Source organism: Micromesistius poutassou (genome assembly GCF_964030765.1).
Source record: "Micromesistius poutassou genome assembly, chromosome: 7".
Lineage (NCBI taxonomy): Eukaryota > Metazoa > Chordata > Actinopteri > Gadiformes > Gadidae > Micromesistius > Micromesistius poutassou.
In genome coordinates, this window is record NC_140277.1 from 3,174,948 (window position 1) to 3,193,636 (window position 18,689).

The 18,689-nt window shown below is 47.8% G+C and overlaps 1 protein-coding gene across 1 annotated transcript in view; it reads right to left on the reverse strand.

Annotated features, from left to right (window-relative positions):
• Positions 1–17,768, reverse strand: part of lyst (lysosomal trafficking regulator) — a 59,038-nt gene extending 41,270 nt beyond the window's left edge. Inside the window, exons 1-6 of the mRNA XM_084470958.1 lie at positions 17,331–17,768; positions 11,359–11,450; positions 8,583–8,781; positions 5,811–5,901; positions 2,623–4,729; positions 92–1,049 (exon numbers count right to left, since the gene is read on the reverse strand). Of these exons, the coding sequence (XP_084327084.1) occupies positions 92–1,049; positions 2,623–4,729; positions 5,811–5,901; positions 8,583–8,781; positions 11,359–11,450; positions 17,331–17,411 (3,528 nt within the window). The 5' untranslated portion in view covers positions 17,412–17,768. The remainder of the gene's footprint in view (positions 1–91; positions 1,050–2,622; positions 4,730–5,810; positions 5,902–8,582; positions 8,782–11,358; positions 11,451–17,330) is intronic.
• Positions 17,769–18,689: the final 921 nt, after the last annotated feature.

Consider the following 18,689-nt stretch of genomic DNA (forward strand, 5'->3'; position numbering starts at 1 on the left):
GGCCCAACTAAGAGGAGCTGACTTCTGAACTACAGATTTCCGAACGGAGTCACAACAACCCTCAACACGCGCACAAGGGAACCGGTTCTACCTGGAAGGACATCTCGGGCTCCGTCCTCTGCAGCGCCGGGTTGGAGCTGTGCAGACAGATGGCCAGCAGGGCCTCCAGCAGACGGATGCTCTGTAGGGGCCACTCCTCCTCCAGCTTCCGGGCAGGGTCCTTGGTCCCGTCCTGAGCCGTCTCCTCCGGGTCTAGCGCGGCGGCGGCGGCGGCGGGAGCCGTCACCGACGGCGCTGGGGAGCCGTGGTGCGAAGGGCTGGCCTTGCCCTTGCCGTCCCTCTTCTTCTTGCCCCGGCCGTCCTTGCTCTTGCAGGCGAGCTTCTGGATGACCATGGCCATGAGGCGGGAGCACACGTCCAGGCCCCCCAGCCGGAAGAACTGCCGCTGGAAGACGGGGCTGGCCAGGTAGATCCAGCGGCACACCGACCACACGTCGGCCGCCTGCCGCACCTGCTCCTTGGAGGGCAGGGCCACGCTGTCGGGGGACAGGCAGGGCAGCCGGCCCCCCAGGGGCTCGCTGGCCGTGCTGTCGTAGCCCGACGTGTCCTCAGAGTCGTTGGCCGAGTCGCGGTCCGAGTCCGCCTCCTTGCTGACGCAGAGGAACGCCACGCACAGGAACAGGTTGATGGTGTTGAGGTGGGTCTCCGCCCGGCTGTGCCCGGGCCCCAGCCCACCCGGCCCGCCGCCGCGGTTACGCCGCCGGGGGCAGGCCTCCTTCAGGCCTTCGTAGAACTTGCTGAGGCTCTGGGGGCCCTCGCCGGCGCCCCCGCCCTGGGACCCCGGGTCCTCCGCCGGGCCCAGGACGGAGTCCTTCTCCTGGGCGCTGGCGTTCTCCAGCTCCTGCAGCGCTCCGTCGGCGGGCTGGCCCCCGGCCCCCAGGATCAGAGTCTCGAACACCTTCAGCGCCCAGGACCGCGTCTGGTCCAGGTGGATGAGTTCCGTGATCTGGCTGAGCCCGTTGCAGCTGATGAAGAGGTCCCTGATCACCCTGCAGTAGAACACAGTGACACGTGACTCAGACAGCTGATGAAGAGGGCCCTGATCACCCTGCAGTAGAACACAGTGACACCTGACTCAGACAGCTGATGAAGAGGGCCCTGATCACCCTGCAGTAGAACACAGTGACACGTGACTCAGACAGCTGATGAAGAGGGCCCTGATCACCCTGCAGTAGAACACAGTGACACCTGACTCAGACAGGAGCAATGGATTCCCAATGGATGCAAACACACCAGGATAATGCAGAGGTAGGGGGCGGTCTGGAGGGAGGATAGCTCGCAGGAGGAATTATTTATTAATTTAGTTCACAACCAGGCAAAAAGCAGCTCCAAAAAAGAACTGATCAGATCAGATGACCATCAACAATTGATATGATTCGATTTGATGGTTGGGCATGCCCAACTGCGCATGAGATAGATCAGAATCTCTTTCCTACGCACGCATTCCCTTTCCATTCTTTAAGGGTTATCAGACTATCTCACTCGCTTTAGTCAAAGGTATGCCTAGCCTTGTGGAAGACTCCAGTCATGTGGAATGAATGTACGCACAGACAGACATATTTAACACTATCATATAACACTCATTTTAAAAAGGTTTTGTTAAACAAACCAGCCACTGTTACTAATACACAAACCTTAAAGCAAGTGATAAGAATTAAAGATCTTAGCAGTCCCAGAGCTGGAAATTTAGATGAAATCATGATCTCAAGTCGACCAATAATTACCAACGCCTTGTCAAGAGGAACTCTCAACCAGACCTCAATCAACCTAATATTATTAACATGATTAAATTAATAATTAGTATTCTGTGAAGGTTACACCGTTCGATTCCAAGCAATAAACACTGCTGGGCCTTTTGCAGCCGCCCACACCGTGGTCCACTGTGGGTAATATCCCAGTCCCCAACAGACTCTGACCTTACGTCTCAACTCACAGAGGGCTATGATAAATAATTGAAAGGCACAAGCGGTTAGCAGCCAGTGACGCAGGCAGGCAGATCTGATGACCGGCCGTGACAGAGCGGATTAACTCTCTTGACTCTGGGTTGGCTCATCATATTTGCTTCATGTCAGAGCAGCGCAGCACTGAGGCGTACCCAATACCACATTCAACAGGCCAGAGCCGGCTCTGCTGACAATCACACTGTGGTTCATCCGGAAACAACTTGGACTTATGCTAAACAGATTAGCAGGAAGAAGAAGAGACGGATTAACTGAACTTCCGCGGTTCAACATGACATTTGGGCCATTTTTAGGGCATTAAGCAGACGCTTTTATCCAAAGCAACTTACAATTACATTTGTAAATGACATTTACGAGTACATTTGTCAGAAGAAAGAGAGACAATATATTCGCATGGCACTACTTAGAAAATCTAAGAGTTACACAAAAGGCCTCCTCAGCCCCTGTGACGTCACCCTGCCAACCGTCCCTGATGAACACCACTGATAATAAACACAGAAACCGCCGATACTAGATACGGATCCAACATGCCAAACTACCCCTCACCCGGCTAAAACACACAGCAGACTCGGACCTGGCGTCAAACCCTCCACACACCCACCTTGACTTGAGGAGCGCCGGCAGCGTCTGCATGTAGACGAGCAGCACCTCCACGGGCAGACACTGGGAGTGGTAGCTGCACATCTGAGAGCACATGGTGGACACGCCCAGCTGCTGGGCGTGGTGCACCAGCTCCACCCCCCGCTGCATCACGGGGTTGAAGATGTGCGTGTACAGCTGCCACTGCACCACCGCGTTGCCCCGCAGCGTGAGCTGGCACACGTGGCCGGCGATCTGCTGGCTCAGCTGCCGGTCCTCGCCGAACACCAGCTCCTGGTAGGCCTCCAGGGCGCCCCACTTCCACAGCATGTCCTCGGCGCCGCCGCCGCTGGGCAGGATGCCCTGGGAGCGGTAGCTCAGGCTGAGCGAGGCGGCGAAGGGCTCGCCCTGCTGCAGCGTCTCCTCCAGGCTGGGCAGCTGGCTGCTGTCCAGGGTGCAGATGTTGCAGGAGGCCAGCTTGGCCTTCTCCGAGGGCTGCCCGCCGCCCAGCTGGTCGAGGATCAGCCGGCCCAGGACGTTCAGCACGTGGGACTGGTAGGTGCGCAGCCCCGGGGCCTGGAAGGCGTGCAGCAGGGGTCCCACCACCGAGCGGGGGTCCATGCAGCAGCAGATCCCCACGGCCTGCACCCCGGCGAGGACCTGCAGGACGGCGGGCCCGTTGGGGGACAGCCGCTGCAGCAGGCGCAGGCACTGGTGGGCGCAGGCGGCCAGGCAGCAGCAGCGCTCGGGGTAGCGCACCGCCGCGCCCTCCGGCCCCTCCTTGCAGCCTTCCTCCTCCTCGAAGGGGTTCCGCCGGGCGGCCTGCTTGAAGGCCGACACCGGCAGGCCCGAGAGGTCCCGGTGGTGGTGCAGGAAGTGGGAGTACTCGCAGCGGCGGTGGCGGCGCCGGGCGCACACGGACTGGTGGAGCTGCTCCGACTTGGCCTTCTTCACGGCGCTGATGATCTTCAGGACGCCGGCGATGAGGCCCCGCACCCTCTCGGCAGCCTCGCCGCCCACCTCGGAGTCCCTGGCCCGCGCGAGCCCCTCCAGCCGCAGCACGGTGACCTCGAACAGCTCCAGGCCGCGGTGCTGGATGAACTCGTGGATGAGCTCCAGGGCCTGGCTGAAGAAGAAGGGGTTGGAGGTGGAGGCCTGCAGGCAGCCCAGCAGCACCTGCAGGACCCCTTCCAGCAGCTCTGGCAGCAGCAGGGCCCGGTGGCGGTAGCGGGAGAAGGAGAAGTCGTCTTGGACCTCCTGCAGGGTCTTCTTGGGTCGAGGAGCAAAGGGGTCCGCCTGTCTCTCCAGGCAGCTGCGGATCTTGAGGGTGGCCCGCAGCAGGTCGGTCAGGCTGCGTCGCAGGCTGTCTGGCAGGGTCTCGCTCTGACCCACGTCCACCGACATCAGGTGCAGGATTGTGCGTAGGAGCATCCTCTGGACCAGGGCGATGGGCTCCTCTGTCCAGCCTCCCGCCAGCTCCTCTGGCCCCGCTCCTCCTCCACCTCCGCCTCCCCCGGGTCCACAGCAATCTCCAAACTCTGTCAGGAACTCCGTCAGTGTGGGCACCACGCTGACCGCCAGGCCGGGGTTGTGGTTGATGCTCATGTCAAACTTGCACACCTTCTCCAGCAGGGAGAGCAGCACATGACAGAGGTCAAAGGGCGAGTTCTCCATTCGGTTGAATATCGACATGGCGGCCGGGTCGGTAAGGGTTTCGGCGTCCAGGGTCTGGGGGCCCGGCGTCCAGGGGTACGACGCGGTCATGATTTCGGAAGTCGCAGCGACGGACACGGGGATGGGAGGGGCTTCGGAGCGATGATGCTGACAGGACATGCGCAGGGCGGAGCCGTGCGTCCGCCTGGCCCTGGTGCCGCCCTGGCCCGGCCCGGACGCCTTGGCGTCGGCGTTGGCGTCCGAGTCGGACGTGGAGAGCTGGGACTTGCGCGCCTCCTTCACTGAGTACCTCTGGGCGATGCGGCGGGACCGACGCGACTTCCACGTGGCGCTGCCCGTGTGCGAGCGCCTGCCGCTGTTCTGGGCATCGGGGCCGGCCTTCTGTCCAGCGCGCAGCGGGGGCAGCCGCACCTCTCGGCTGAGGAACACCTCCAGCAGGGACGGCAGGGGGAAATCTGTCCGGGGCGCAAACGGAGAGAAAAAGAAAATCACTTCCTTAGCCCTTTCTCAAATTAGACGAGCATGTGGAGAACCTGCCTTTGGGGACAACGGGCCGATTGCTTGGACTATCCAAACCACTTCACACTCAATATTGCACTTCCCTGGGTGGGCGTATTGCTTCCCTAAGCGATATGCCCACCAGGTGTCGGTTGAACGGTTGTGGAAAAAAAGAGGCATAAAGAGACTCTCTCTATTTATAGTTGGATAATTCAATGGAAATAGGATAACTAGAAGAAGTCAGATGAGTAAGGAGAAGCCCGTTTACAGGAAAGCAGTTAAACCCTTGAAGACTCATTTAGCATACATGCAGGAATTAATAAAGGAAAAATGTCTCAAGGACATGATACAAAGGATTAGCACTTCTACGCTAAATAGCTAGGTCACCCAGAGGATGCCATCGCTGGTCCTGTGAGGATGTCGGGCTGCCTAGGTAAATGGGTCCGAAAATGGGAGTTGAATCTTCTTAAACACTAAAAAACCTTGTGTAGTGTAGAGGTTGGTCAGTATGCTCATTCACATTATGACTAAAAAGGTGTAACATTTGAATTTTTTATTTGAGTACTTTACCACAAGAATCTGTAGACTAAAAGGGCCATTTTTTATGATTATATTAAACAGAACCTGCATAGAAAAAGATAAACCACCAAGGGAAATGACAAACAATATAAAGTTACAATATTTGTATGACATTGGCCTGTGCCCTTAAAGCATAATGTTTATCCTAGAGCACAGAAGAACAACAAACAAAAAAATAGATGTAGGTATAGGTTATGACAACAAGGATGCATGGAACAGATTACGGATCATTCCCCTTGTATTGACCAATACCGTGTAGACAACATGGCCCTTTCACACCTTTTCCTAAACTTCCCAGCACTCTGATAAAAGCCACACAGGTATTGAATATAACCCTACCCTACGCCTACCTGGTATCAGACTGACATCAGACGACAACACGGACATGCCAGGCCAGGCGCGGGTCCATCCGTTACGATGAGTGGTCATTAGGGTCTAGGGTCTGGGGGGGTACTGTACCTGGGGCTTTGTCCTCCTGCACAGGGATCTTCCACACCAGGGGCAGCAGCGAGAGCAGCAGGGTGAGCAGCTCCTCCCGACAAGTCAGCTCCTGAGCGAAAGGAATGACACAGAACCAGGGAGACCCTCAGTGTGGACTGTCTCAAGTCCCCCTGCCTCCAGCCCCACGCTGTGGTCACACCTCCACGTCACAATGCAACGCCCCCCCCCTTCCCCAGGCAGCATGTGGCTCAGGAGGTAGAGCAGTTGGCTGGTAACCAGAAGGTTGCTAGTTCGATCCCTGGCTCCTCCTAGCCGAGTGTCGAGGTGTCCCTGAGAAAGACAACTTACCCTAACTGCCCCAGAAGAGCTGGCTGTCATCACCTTGCATGCCAGACACCACCGTCGTTGTGTGAATGTACAAGTTAGGCAATATTACAGAGTATTGTACAGCACTTTGAGTGGCCACTAGTTAGAAAAGCGCGATATAAATGCAGTCCATTTTCCATTCCCCAAGTTAAACCGTTGGCGAGATCCATATACCGGCTCGCAGTGTGTCTCGAAGCCTTTGCAGTGCATGATATCAAAATTTATTTAAATCCCTGTTTAAAGCGATCAAATACATCACTTTGACGTTTAGAAAAATGATATAGCATGATATGTTAGGTTCAGGTTTTTTTTGTTGACATTTTATTTGCACATTTCAGTACTTTATAGATTGAACTTTGAACATGATAATGTAAAAACTATGTATGGCGGAAGAATTATTGGGATTACGTTGCATATGCAAATGTGAATGATCGGGTCTTTGAGGAAGATGAGCCGTACTGACGGTTCAATTCTAGTGCTGCATGGAATAACAACCACCACTGCACACACACACACACACACACACACACACATTCAAAACGCAGGACCGAAAATAACTTCCAAGCTCATTAATGCGTGTACGCCTCTGTGTTTGTGTTCACTCTTTCTCTACAAACGGAGCAGGACAAGATGCTTCTTTATATAAAGACAGATCTGTGTGATGTATCAAAGGGAGAATCATTTTTAGCAATCGGTTATGCTTAAATGTGATAATTGCCATGATACAAACTAAATAACTACAATTTCTCCATCCATATCAAAGCTCCAGGCTATAAATATTGACACAGATATGAACAAAAACAGCTCTTGTTTCTGTTTTGACAACTCCTATAGAGAGCTCAGGCCCCAGATCACAATCCACAGGCCTTTCATAAACTGGTTAGTGGACCGTAGCAAGCATTCATACACAATGTTTCTCTGGTAACAGCTCACACTGAAACAGAAGAGAGGGAAGGCCACACATACCACAGTCACAGCTGTGCCATTTAGCAAAGATTTCATGCAATATCCGTGAAATTGCGATTATTCATTCAATAATATATCTGCTACTAACAGCAAAATCTTCTGGGCTTGCTTTGAAAGACACTTCAGGGCTAGCACAAGTAGAAATGACTAGAATGACAGAAGGCAGCAGGGAAGTGATTTTGTAGGGAAGAATCAAAATCACATCAAAAACACTTTGCTACCTTCAGAGAAAATAGGCTACTGCCCTCACCTTATCTTCTGTAATAGCGGGCTGAGGATACTTTTCAGATTCTTCTAATGAAACACTATTCTAACTCTTCTCACTATTCAAATCTTCGTGGAAAGTGAACCGCAAAGATAATATTTTGGTTTTGCATTCTATTAGTGTGTCAGCTGTTTGTGTTTAAATCTACCTCTCAATTTAATCCAATTTGTATTGTATTATATTGATTATATTAATTATTGTGTGATTAAATCCATTTTAATTCCTATTGTTGCATCGTCTTGTTTTGCATGTAAAGTGCTAACCTATCCCTTTAGTATAAACGAAATGCATCTTACAATGTGCAAGCTCAATGGGAAAAGGTTGTCCCGGCGAGGGAAGACATTTGATCACATGACCCATGTGGTCGGCAGTGTCTCGACTCATAGCCAAACCCCATACCCTCGTAACCAATCAGAATCGGTCAGAGAGGTTGTACTAGTATAGTATTATCCAAAGGATACAAGGCAAGTACACAGTGAGAGAAGTTTCATTTGGTTAACCTCTGTGAGCAAAGTGCTCCAGAGTCAACGTTGAGGCAGAAGCAACATGAGGGTCACTCCCAGAGTGGCCCGTGGAATAATAAAGGAACAATGTCTGTCTCTGTGGGTGAAGCAATTTCCCCATCGGCTAACATGGCCACTTAAACAGCAAGCATACAAGTCACTGTTATAAACGGACTAGTGCAACACCATGAAATAAAATGGGTGCCCGGTGATATGTTGATAGAAAAATACACAAAAGAAAAACAATTTGCCTTATTATTAACATGAGCACTTGTTTCAAATAAAAAAGGTAGCAATAATGGTGGATATAGATATTTGGTCATGGATGATATATGGTTTGTACTGTGCTGAAGCTAGGAAGAGAAGGAGGAACTATAATGTAACCCTACATGTTACACATCAGCAGCCTGCCACAGGACTCCCTGTGCCCTCTATCCTGGGTTACTTTGGTGATTTCCACTTTGCAATAGCAACCGATCACCTGGGTCACTGTGCGTGAAACTTTATTAATACCAGACGTGTCACAGCAGAAAATACAGGAGGACATTAGTAGTAGTAGTAATTTAAAATATATAAAACATTCCAAGTAATTTATCAACACATAAAAACAACAAAAATATAAATATACATATAACTATGGATATTAGATCTGAATAGATCTTGGGTGCAGACATGTTTGGGCGTGCTCACCTGGTCAATGATGGAGTCCAGCGTGCTGAGCAGCAGGAAGCCCCGCCCTCTGACTAGGTACTCCCCCAGCGCCACCATGTGACTCTCCTCCTCGTCTTCCTCGCGGGCCTCCGCCCTCTGGGCCACGGCGCTGCACAGCTGGTGCACATCTGTCAGGAACTCCCGGGCCAGAGTGTTGCTGGCGCCACTCATGTCTGAGCTGTGAGAGGGAGGGAGAGATGGAGGGAGGGAACAGGGATGGAAGGAGGGATGGGACAGAGACAGGAGAGAGGAGAGACAGAGACAGGAGAGAGGAGAGACAGGAGAGAGAGGAGAGACAGAGATAAGGAGAGAGGAGACAGAGACCGAGACCGAGATGGGACGAGACAGAAGATGGAAGATGAAGATGGTTCAGACGGAGACAGGAGAGAGAGAGAGAGATAGTAGAGATAGAGACAGGAGAGAGAGAGATAGTAGAGATAGAGACAGGAGAGAGAGAGATAGTAGAGATAGAGACAGGAGAGAGAGATAATAGAGATAGAGACAGGAGAGAGATAGTAGAGATAAAGACAAGAGAGAGATAGTAGAGATAGAGACAGGAGAGAGAGACAAAGACAAGTACACAATGTTGTTTGTTTTAAAAGACTTAACAGGGTAGACATGAGATAACCAGTGTAGGTGATTCAGGCTTTTATCTCGTGATGCTCGACAACTGTAATTACATTGAGAAGAGTAGACCTTATCCAAACATCTATTTTGCACATGGCGAAAGCAACAGGAGAGAACTCCTGTAAACGTATATGTTTTAATCTTGGACACTGTGATTAGGTTTGGTTCCAGGTTAGTGTACTGTATAGCTCTTCATGGAAAACGGTAAGAATATAAAGAAGTGCATGTAGCTGCATAATGAGGCTTATGTAATGTACTGCAACCCCCTGAAGTGACATTAAGTACATTAAAAGTACAGAGGAAATGCTACAACATGAATGGCTTTCTATAAATATGGATAGTTTACAAGCAGGCACGTAAGAAAACATGAATGAATATCATAAATATCTATTTATGGCAATGGCAAAAATAAAATAAAATGGTAATACAGTGGCACACATTTGATTCCACCACAGACATCAATATCATCCCAGATCTTGCCCATAGTGGCAAATATTAAAGCGAGAACTTGAATGAATGAAGGTCATTAATATCTATTCCTGGCAGTGGCAGAAAACAAAACAGTACTACGGTGACACACGTCTTTCTTCAACCATATATCAAAACCAAACTAAACCATTTAAATGACACACACTAGCTCACATTATGTCTTCAGAAACATGCTCCAGTCAAGAGCCTTACGCCATAGAAGTAACAGCAGCCAGACTCACTAGCAGGGGCCACATCATGATAAGCAGTCAACGGTAAGCCCTTCGAAACGGCTCTAACGGCCCAACACACTCGCCCCTGGTGTGCGCCCTTAGAGACAATAGGCCACGCTGCCGTCTCACCAAGCACCGGAGGCCTCAGCGTCCGTCTTTCTGCCATCTTCTCTCCCCTGCGAATCCAAGGTAAACCCCTGCTCTGCTGCCCGTGTCGGCATCGCTCCTCGCGACGTGACCGACTGACTATTCCTCTTCTTCCGTTGGCTGAAATCCCATCAAATTGCCATGGCGAATGAAAGCTTTCCAGATTTGCAGCGGAACCATGCATCCCATGAAAGCATGTGATGTCACATGGGACTCGGCTAGGCCGGCCCTGGGGAATGTGGACGAGCTGCCCCTGCCCTAGAGCAGACCGCCGTGGTTTCCTCGCGGTCACAATAGAGCCTCTTATTGAGGCAGGACCTTAAAATATGGGTTGGTTTTCCTGCCCGTGCCATGCCAGACCTTTAATTAGAGATCTTTATCAATACATAAACTAGAGACCTTTAAGTAGAGACCTTTAACTCAACTTTAACTAGAGACCATTAACAATACTTTAACTAGAGACCTTTAGTTAGAGATCTTTAACTATATTTTAGCTAGAGACCTTTAACTATACTCAAGAGAGGTGATTTGTGTTATTCAAGCCATAATGAAGATTATATGGTTCCATTTATTACCCAAATGATGATACGTTTATTCAGTTGTAAACTCCAAAAATAACTTCAGATCAGATCCCACTCATTAAACCAGTATAATAAATGACGTATTTCATATGTTGGTTAAACCTCACTGATCAGCTACATGCTTCCGAAAGACAATGTTTTTTCCAAAAGCTCCTCATAAATGAAACTAACACAGCAAACCCGTGTTCTGTTTTTATTAAATATAAAATCAAATCCTGATCTGGGTTTCTTCATTTCTGCATTCATCTTCAGATTGAATCAGCGGTCATTATCATAAGACTGTGATTAGGGACTTGGTAAACAGAGATGATGGTCAGCATGCTACCTCTCTTCAGGACACAAGACCGCTTTGTGAAATCAGAAATGGGCAGTTCCTTCCCGGACCATTTAAAACCGACCAGCTTACAAACTCATCCCAGCATCTCAGATCACAACGCTACTTTATTTATACAGTTTTTTTATCCAATTTGTAACATAACACAACATTTGTAATATTTATATAATTAAATCGTAGTAGTATCTGAAGATAGTCTTTATTCATAATTCCACAAGTTAGCATTGTGTGTGAACCCTTGTTGTGCGCATGGGTAGATCGTAGAACCAGTATGTGTTTATCAAATAACCATTTTAAAAATCATACTTTCGGTATCTTTTCACGCATATTCTTGGAGCGGATTCTTGGAAGAGATTGAAACCTACCAGAAGGTCAGCAGGTCCTTGGTAACATGGAGGTGGACTTTGCGGACACAGTGGAAGAGACAGAGGAAGTTCTCAAGGCACTGGAGGCTGACCTGTGGACACATGTCATGGAAACCAGTGAACACTGGCACCAGCTCGCTTATAGCACACCACTGACACATCGCATTAGTGAACTTACTGTAGAGAAGATGTGATTTAAAACACAGTATTCATACACAGGAGGACTGGATAATAGTTCCCTGCAGTCATATGGGTTATGCCAACACAAATTATCCGGTGATTCAAATGTTAATTAACAATATCAGTGGAAGAAAATGGACCCCAACATTCTGTTAATTGCCAGTAATGAGATTTGCATGTTGTTCATATAAAAAAAGTGAATTAACTACAAACTCTCTTACCACACACACACACACACACACACACACACACACACACACTCAATGTTTTGCATCACAGTTCAAGGTTCGAGTATAAGCCGATGCATGCGCACCTCCGACTGCACCGCAAAGTCATTTCCCGCCAGTAATCTGCGACAGCAGTGTAAACACAAAGCGGTGAATGTTTCATTTGTGGAATGGAGGAGCAGTGTGTGTGTGACTCACTCCCCCGTGCGCTGAGGCTCAGCACCCAAGAGCACTCTGCCACACTGGAGCAGAACCAGCTCCTCTGAGCCAGACACACGCACACACACACACACACACACCCTGACCTCATGGGTTATCATCCCTCCCCCCGGCCTGGGGGCGTATGTATTGATACCCCATGAGTGAAGGCGGGTGGGTGTCCTTACACCTCACCTCTTGACCTCCACCTACCCCACTCCCTCAGCCCCCAGGTGGACAGGCCCTGCCAATAAGGGAGCCTGCTCCACAATGCAGCGTCAGGCATAGAGGTGGAGCAGATGGGATTCAGCCAGACCCCGGCTGCCCACTAATAACTCTTCTGCATGCAGAAGGCACTGCAGGCAGAACAATGTCAGATCTACCAATGATATGTAAACAAACAAATGTACCAACAACTGGTAAAAATATACAGTGATACAGTCAGAAGTTGTGGATGTATTATATGAATCCAAATAAAAACAATGTATAAAAGGACATGGACAGGACTTCAGAGTATACCGGTAAAGCAGAGATTAGCTCCATCGCCATAAATATTAAAACTAATTTGCAGCTAATTTGACCATGGCACTAAACATTGACACTTGAAAAAGCAGAAGCCAAATAATATTTTGAGGGAAAATGTAAAAGGAAAGTAAAGTGTCTATCTATAAAATTATTGCATAGCAATTTAATATTAGGTTACTGAGTAATTTCTACCACATGGCGTCTTTAACCTTGTGATTTTCAATAAACGTCTTTTAAATTGTGTTTTATTTTCTGGAACCTTTAGTTTTCTATCAAAGCTGTATGTTTGCCATGATGGGACTTGAGTGAAAACAGTGAAACTGTTACTTTCAGGGCTGAGTCATCTTCCTGTCAGTGGACACTTGAAATCAAAATGTGTTCTCCTTCAAAACGGCTCTCTTGAAATACGTGGGTCTGTGTGATGATTGTCTGCCCGATGTGGACTGCAGATTGCTTTTCTAAAAGACATAAATTACTTCATTCAATCTCTGACAGGAAAGTGTCCTCCAGACTGTTTTGTTGTTTCTTATCAACGTGTTGGTCTGCCTTGCCAAAAGCAACACAAAATAGATGTCAACATGGATCAACAATACTAACCCTAACCCTAATAGGACAGGACAAAAAAACCCAACATAATTGCATTCAGCTGTTGTGAAATCTTCACTCCCGGCTATCAGAGCACCACATCGGTTGAACTTCTACATCAAATGTACAGACATTTGGAGAGGGGAAATGTGCTGCAACCCAGACATGTTATGCACCATCGTTGAGAAGACACCTTTCCACAAGAGCCCTGGAGTGAGTTCAGAGACGGGTCACAAAGAGGCAGTTTGGTAGGGGAGAGCGAGGCATCCCTTGAAAGGTTGTCAGCCTCAGGGTCTAACCACAGCCATGTCAACACGCACCACAGGAGATGGAGGCGGAGGAGAGGAGGGAGGGGATCCACACATAAGACCATGCCCTCCAGGCAGCGAGCTGGGGGGGGGGGGGGTGATTGAGAGGTTGTATAAAAGCCCATATAAAACCCCAGTGAAGCAAAAGTCCTTCAAGCCGTTGACACCTGCAAAGCGCCAGACCCAAGGCGGTCAAAAGCTATGTGCCCTTATTCAACAGCCACACTTCCGCCCTGAGGGGAACAAATGAACAGGGCTGCAATCGGAGCAGGATGTACACGTACGGTGAGTCGACAAAACACGTGTAGGTCAGGCCACACACATGTCTGTCTACATCATATATGTAGACAGTCGCACGCCACCACCAAAGTAAATGAACAGCACACACACACACACACACACACACACACACGTCCCCAAGTGACCGTTGGTTTAACAGTGCAGAGATCGCCATGGCTGATTAATGCCATCATTCATTGACCAAAGACCAAGACCAAGACCAGATTCTGCAAAGCAATTACCACAAACTTTAAACCCCATAACTTTCCCATTTGCTTGTTGTACCCCTTATGAATGAAATAATTAACGTCATAAAGCTGTATATAAATAACTCTAGGCATCCAGGTTGCCAAACTACGATAACCCCTGTTTGCACAAGGGCAATATCTCGTCTTGGTTACCACGTGCAACTTTAATGTCACTTTTGTGATCAGATGCACCAGACTGGAACACAGACCTGTCCAGACTGTCCAGAGACCGGGTTTGATTTCATTTCCTGTTAATAATAAATACATGTTAAAATGGAGCTTGGTGCAAGAGGAGCCTTCCTGTTCTCCTACACGTCCAAAGTGTTGTTTCAGTAGTAGGGCTTATGCAGGCGTAGGGCTGTGTGATGCTGAGGAGAGTGCAGTGTGATAGCCGTGTGCGTGACTTCAGCCGGGGATCAGTGGGGGTAGAGGATGGATTATGGTTTTGATGAAGCAGCTGGTATTCGGTTTACATGGTGGCCAGATTGCCGTCCAGTCCACACACACTTATGGGATTCCCTCCCAATGCTGGCCTGAAGACCACCGCGGGATGGGGTCTGTGGCTCATCAGATCATCTCCTCATGTAGGAGACGCAGCCACCTGCTCTCCGCCCGTTCACGTTTCAGCCAGGCTTTCAGTTTGCGAAGTAAAAACAATCTTGGTTCGAAGGAAAGCATATTTTTTTTAGAGATTGCATGGAAATGGTTGAGAGGGAAGTAAAACTATCCCTGATTGTGGGGTGGGGTTGGAAGGGAGGATATCATGTTGAATTGCGTTTCTGTTCCATGTTGAAACTTTTTAAGTTTCAACATGGAACACACATATAGACACACACACACACACACACACACAGATAGTGACTGGGGCTTGGTCACATCACCACACAGGTGCACCTCCATGGATACTCTCACAGGGAATGGGCCCTGATCTTCCTCTGCGACCGGACCGAGCACGGTCAGCATCATGGGAGGGGGGGGGGGTCCTGTCCTCGTGACCGGGCGAGTGCACGGGACTCAAAGCTGATTGAATTTGAATGTTTTCTTCTGTATCGTTTCCCCGGTGACGAGCATCATGAGAGGCCCCTTACGTTCCACATTTCCTCTGGATCAGGCAGGCAGAGTTCCGACTCATTTCTCGCAAGAAGAAGAACATCCCAAATTGCTTTATTTCCCCGTCATATGAGGACACGGTGTTGTCAGCCCGTCCCCAGAGTGCAACTGGAGACTTAGGCCTCCTTGACATGGGTCAGGGTCAGGGGTGAGGCTAACCACCACAGCTTCAATAAGGAACTGAGAGCAAGGGACTTCAATTTTACTCTGGCGTCTTAGCAAATCAACACAGCAGACCGTGAATAGGAAGGCTTGGTCGGTTAAAAAAATCTAAAGTGAAAGCAAGTGGGAAGGATGTGGTCTCATCTTCCACAGTAGGCAGAGATTGTAATATTGTCACAGAGTAGAGAGTAATAACAGCACAGATGGGAAGCTAAGTAGCAGGGAATATAAATTACTAGAAAATTATGTCAACACACCTGCAGCCCAGCTGTAGTGGAAAAACTCAAATGTAAACAGAACAGTAGTCTTGCAGTCAAACTAACGACTTCCCCAAACCAAGATGAACTTGGTTCTTGTTTCACAAATAAACCTTTTATGTCATAAAAAATGTGACATGTAACACTGGCTAATTATTCAAGAAACCAACAGACAACAGTTTCCCTTAAAAAACACACTGACTTGCACAAATTCACCACAGCTAAAGGCGTAACAATTCATAAACTGTAATAATTTGTAAACTGACTGCCATTGGCGTAGGCCTGCAGCTGATTGCATGAGAGAATAATGACCTGCGTGAAAGACCTGCGTGAAACAAAGAGAGAGACTTGAACAAAAGCAAACAAACTCCTCATTAGACAAGTTTAGAGTCAAGACATTACAGTCGTTAAAACTGCTGTCCTGCATTTGTTTCATTACTAAACAGGTTGTGTAGAAACACAGATTCCATGGCGAGAGCTCTGCAAAGGTGACACATCATCAATTTCACACCAGCAGAACCGTTCTGAGACAGTAAAATTCCCAATTCTACCAGTTAGGCTAATGCCTTCACAGAGCCATTCGAGAATGCGGTGTGCATTTCACATTCATGCCACATATTATTTACTCTGCTTTATTTTTCTGACACAGTGCTTCCATAATAAATAGGTGTGTGAAATGTAAGCTTGCATTTCATCACAATGAATGCAGGCCAGGGGATCAAATAGACAAACTTATATGAGGCTCCAGTATCCATTATATTGTCCTTTATACCACACTCTGTACCCTATAGTTATTGAGGGATCGAGGGTTCTATTTCTACATATAATGACCATGTAAACAGGTCATTTCTGATAAGAAGTAGTCTGACCTATTCCAATGTAATCAAGAGTAGCTGCAAACTTCGGTTTCTACAGAGATCAAAGAAATAGTCTATGACTGACAACCTGTCGACAATCCATATATAGTATGACTGCTAATACGGATAAGGTTTACCACAATATCAGCCTAGTTGTCCGAGGCTTGCACTATCCATTTGTGTGCCAAAACAACTCACTTTAACTTGTGCTCAGTTCACCTTAAACTGATTTGTTGATTAAAACAAACCATATCAGATAAGCAGAACCAGCATGAAACTACTGCCACTACTCGAACACTCAAAGTGAGCATTTTACCCTGGTGTTTCGAAACATCCTGAGGGGAGTCTACACGCAATCTCATGTACAGACCAGGGCTTGGTTTTGTATTTTTGGAAATGTTACGATCTACTAAGGAAATATTACCTCTGAAAGGTCTGAGGTTGTGTTATAATATTATGAGATACATAAGCAATACTTTTTGCCGACGACATCATTAAGAAATATTGATGTTGCAATTAGTTATTCAGTATCACAAATATGAATGTATCACAATGCATTTGCACACAGACTCACACACAGTTTTCTAAATAACAAAAAAGAAAGGGCTCTAGAGAGGTGAATAACAGGACATACCTTTAGAGCAAAATTATTGTGTGTCAGATCTTCAGTGGTCCTAATCCTAGTCTCATGATCCGAAGTTAGTTCACAGACGTGCGTGTGCGTGTGCGTGTGCGTAGTCTGCCATTGGCCTCTAATCGGGTTGTTCACATTGACAGCAGTTCTGTTTCCACATAATGGAATTTCCTTTTCAGATTGCCAAAAAATCCGAGTCTCACAACAAACTTGTTCAATGCAGCACCAACACAAACACTTTCCCTTTCATTTTCAGTTTCATCAATTCAGCCCATGTCTCTCTCTCTCACTCACACACACACACACACACACACACACACACACACACACACACACACACACACACACACACACACACACACACACACACACACACACACACACACACACACACACACCTACCTGTAGATCTGCTCCTTGTAGTCGACAGTCCATATACTTCTCCCATGCAAACGACAGATCATTGTGGTGTGAACTGGCCATGTCTCGCACAACTTCGAGAAGAGGATGCAAAGTCAGTAATCACTGATTGGTCCGTCGGTCCAGCCTCAATCCTCAGAAGGTCTTCCGAAAGTGTCCCCAAAGCGGTCCTCGAAGTAATGCATGACACATCTATAGTGTTATGCTATACTGGGAAGGCTGGTCTGCCTCTTTGACAGCGGGCTCTGCAGGAGAATCCCAATAAAGCAGCTATCAATAGCTAGCATCAGAGCATATTAATACTTCCTCCAAGCACTCAGAGGTATGGATGGTGAGCGGTGTGAGGTGCCGTCCCCACACACACAGCTGAGGGGGGCTGTGTGGGCATACGGACCATCTCTACTATACCTGCCCTGTTGCGAAAAAAACGGCTCAAAAGTAGACAGGAGCGAAGCCCATAGCTAGCCTATCTGTCAACACAGTCAATGAGATGGTACGTCAAGGTAAAAGCCGGCTGCCAGACTACCACTTCTGGTGAAGAACGATGCTTTCAAAGTAAAAGCCGGTCCTGTGTTTTCTGCGGAGGGTATTCTAGTGACAAGGTTTGAATTATTTCTCTATTGGATATGGTTAACGTTGTTATGTGACTAGTAATTCTTTAATTAATTACAAAATAATATATCAAAACATTTTTTTAATATATATAATATAAATAAAAAATCGTTTTATCCAGGTTTGAATGTGTAGGCTTAATTCAATTATTGCAGGATGTTTACTGTCATCCTTGTACATATGAAAAAACATGAGTCTCATATAGCTTCAAAAAAGCGTAAATAAATACTTTTACTCTGAAAGTAAACCCAGGGCATTTGGAACATACCATGACTGTCTTGACGAGGATGTTTTCGCTGCGAAGCAGATGTGGGATCGCACTGCCGAAATGACACTAGATGGCCTCAACCATGTATGCGTCGAAAAGCCAAGAACTACATGAAATGAATTAGAAATAGGCTACCATCATATCGTGAGCCTGCTGCTTCAAACAGTATTTAATGACTATATGTGACCACTAGTTCGAGAGCGAGAGCAATGTCAAACATTGTCGCGACAGAACTCATTCATTAAATATATTAGGCCTACAATAACGACAGCTTTACATGTTTGGTTGTACCTCATTTCATTATGAGGTCCTAGGTCCATTATGTAATTCAATGTTCTCTCATCAGCCAATGTGAGCCAGCATACATCAAAGCGCTCCTGTGGTTCAGGTTCATGCTACCCAAGCAGTTTATAAAACAATAGCGCCCCCATCCTAATGAGCAACATCAGTACCACACCGAC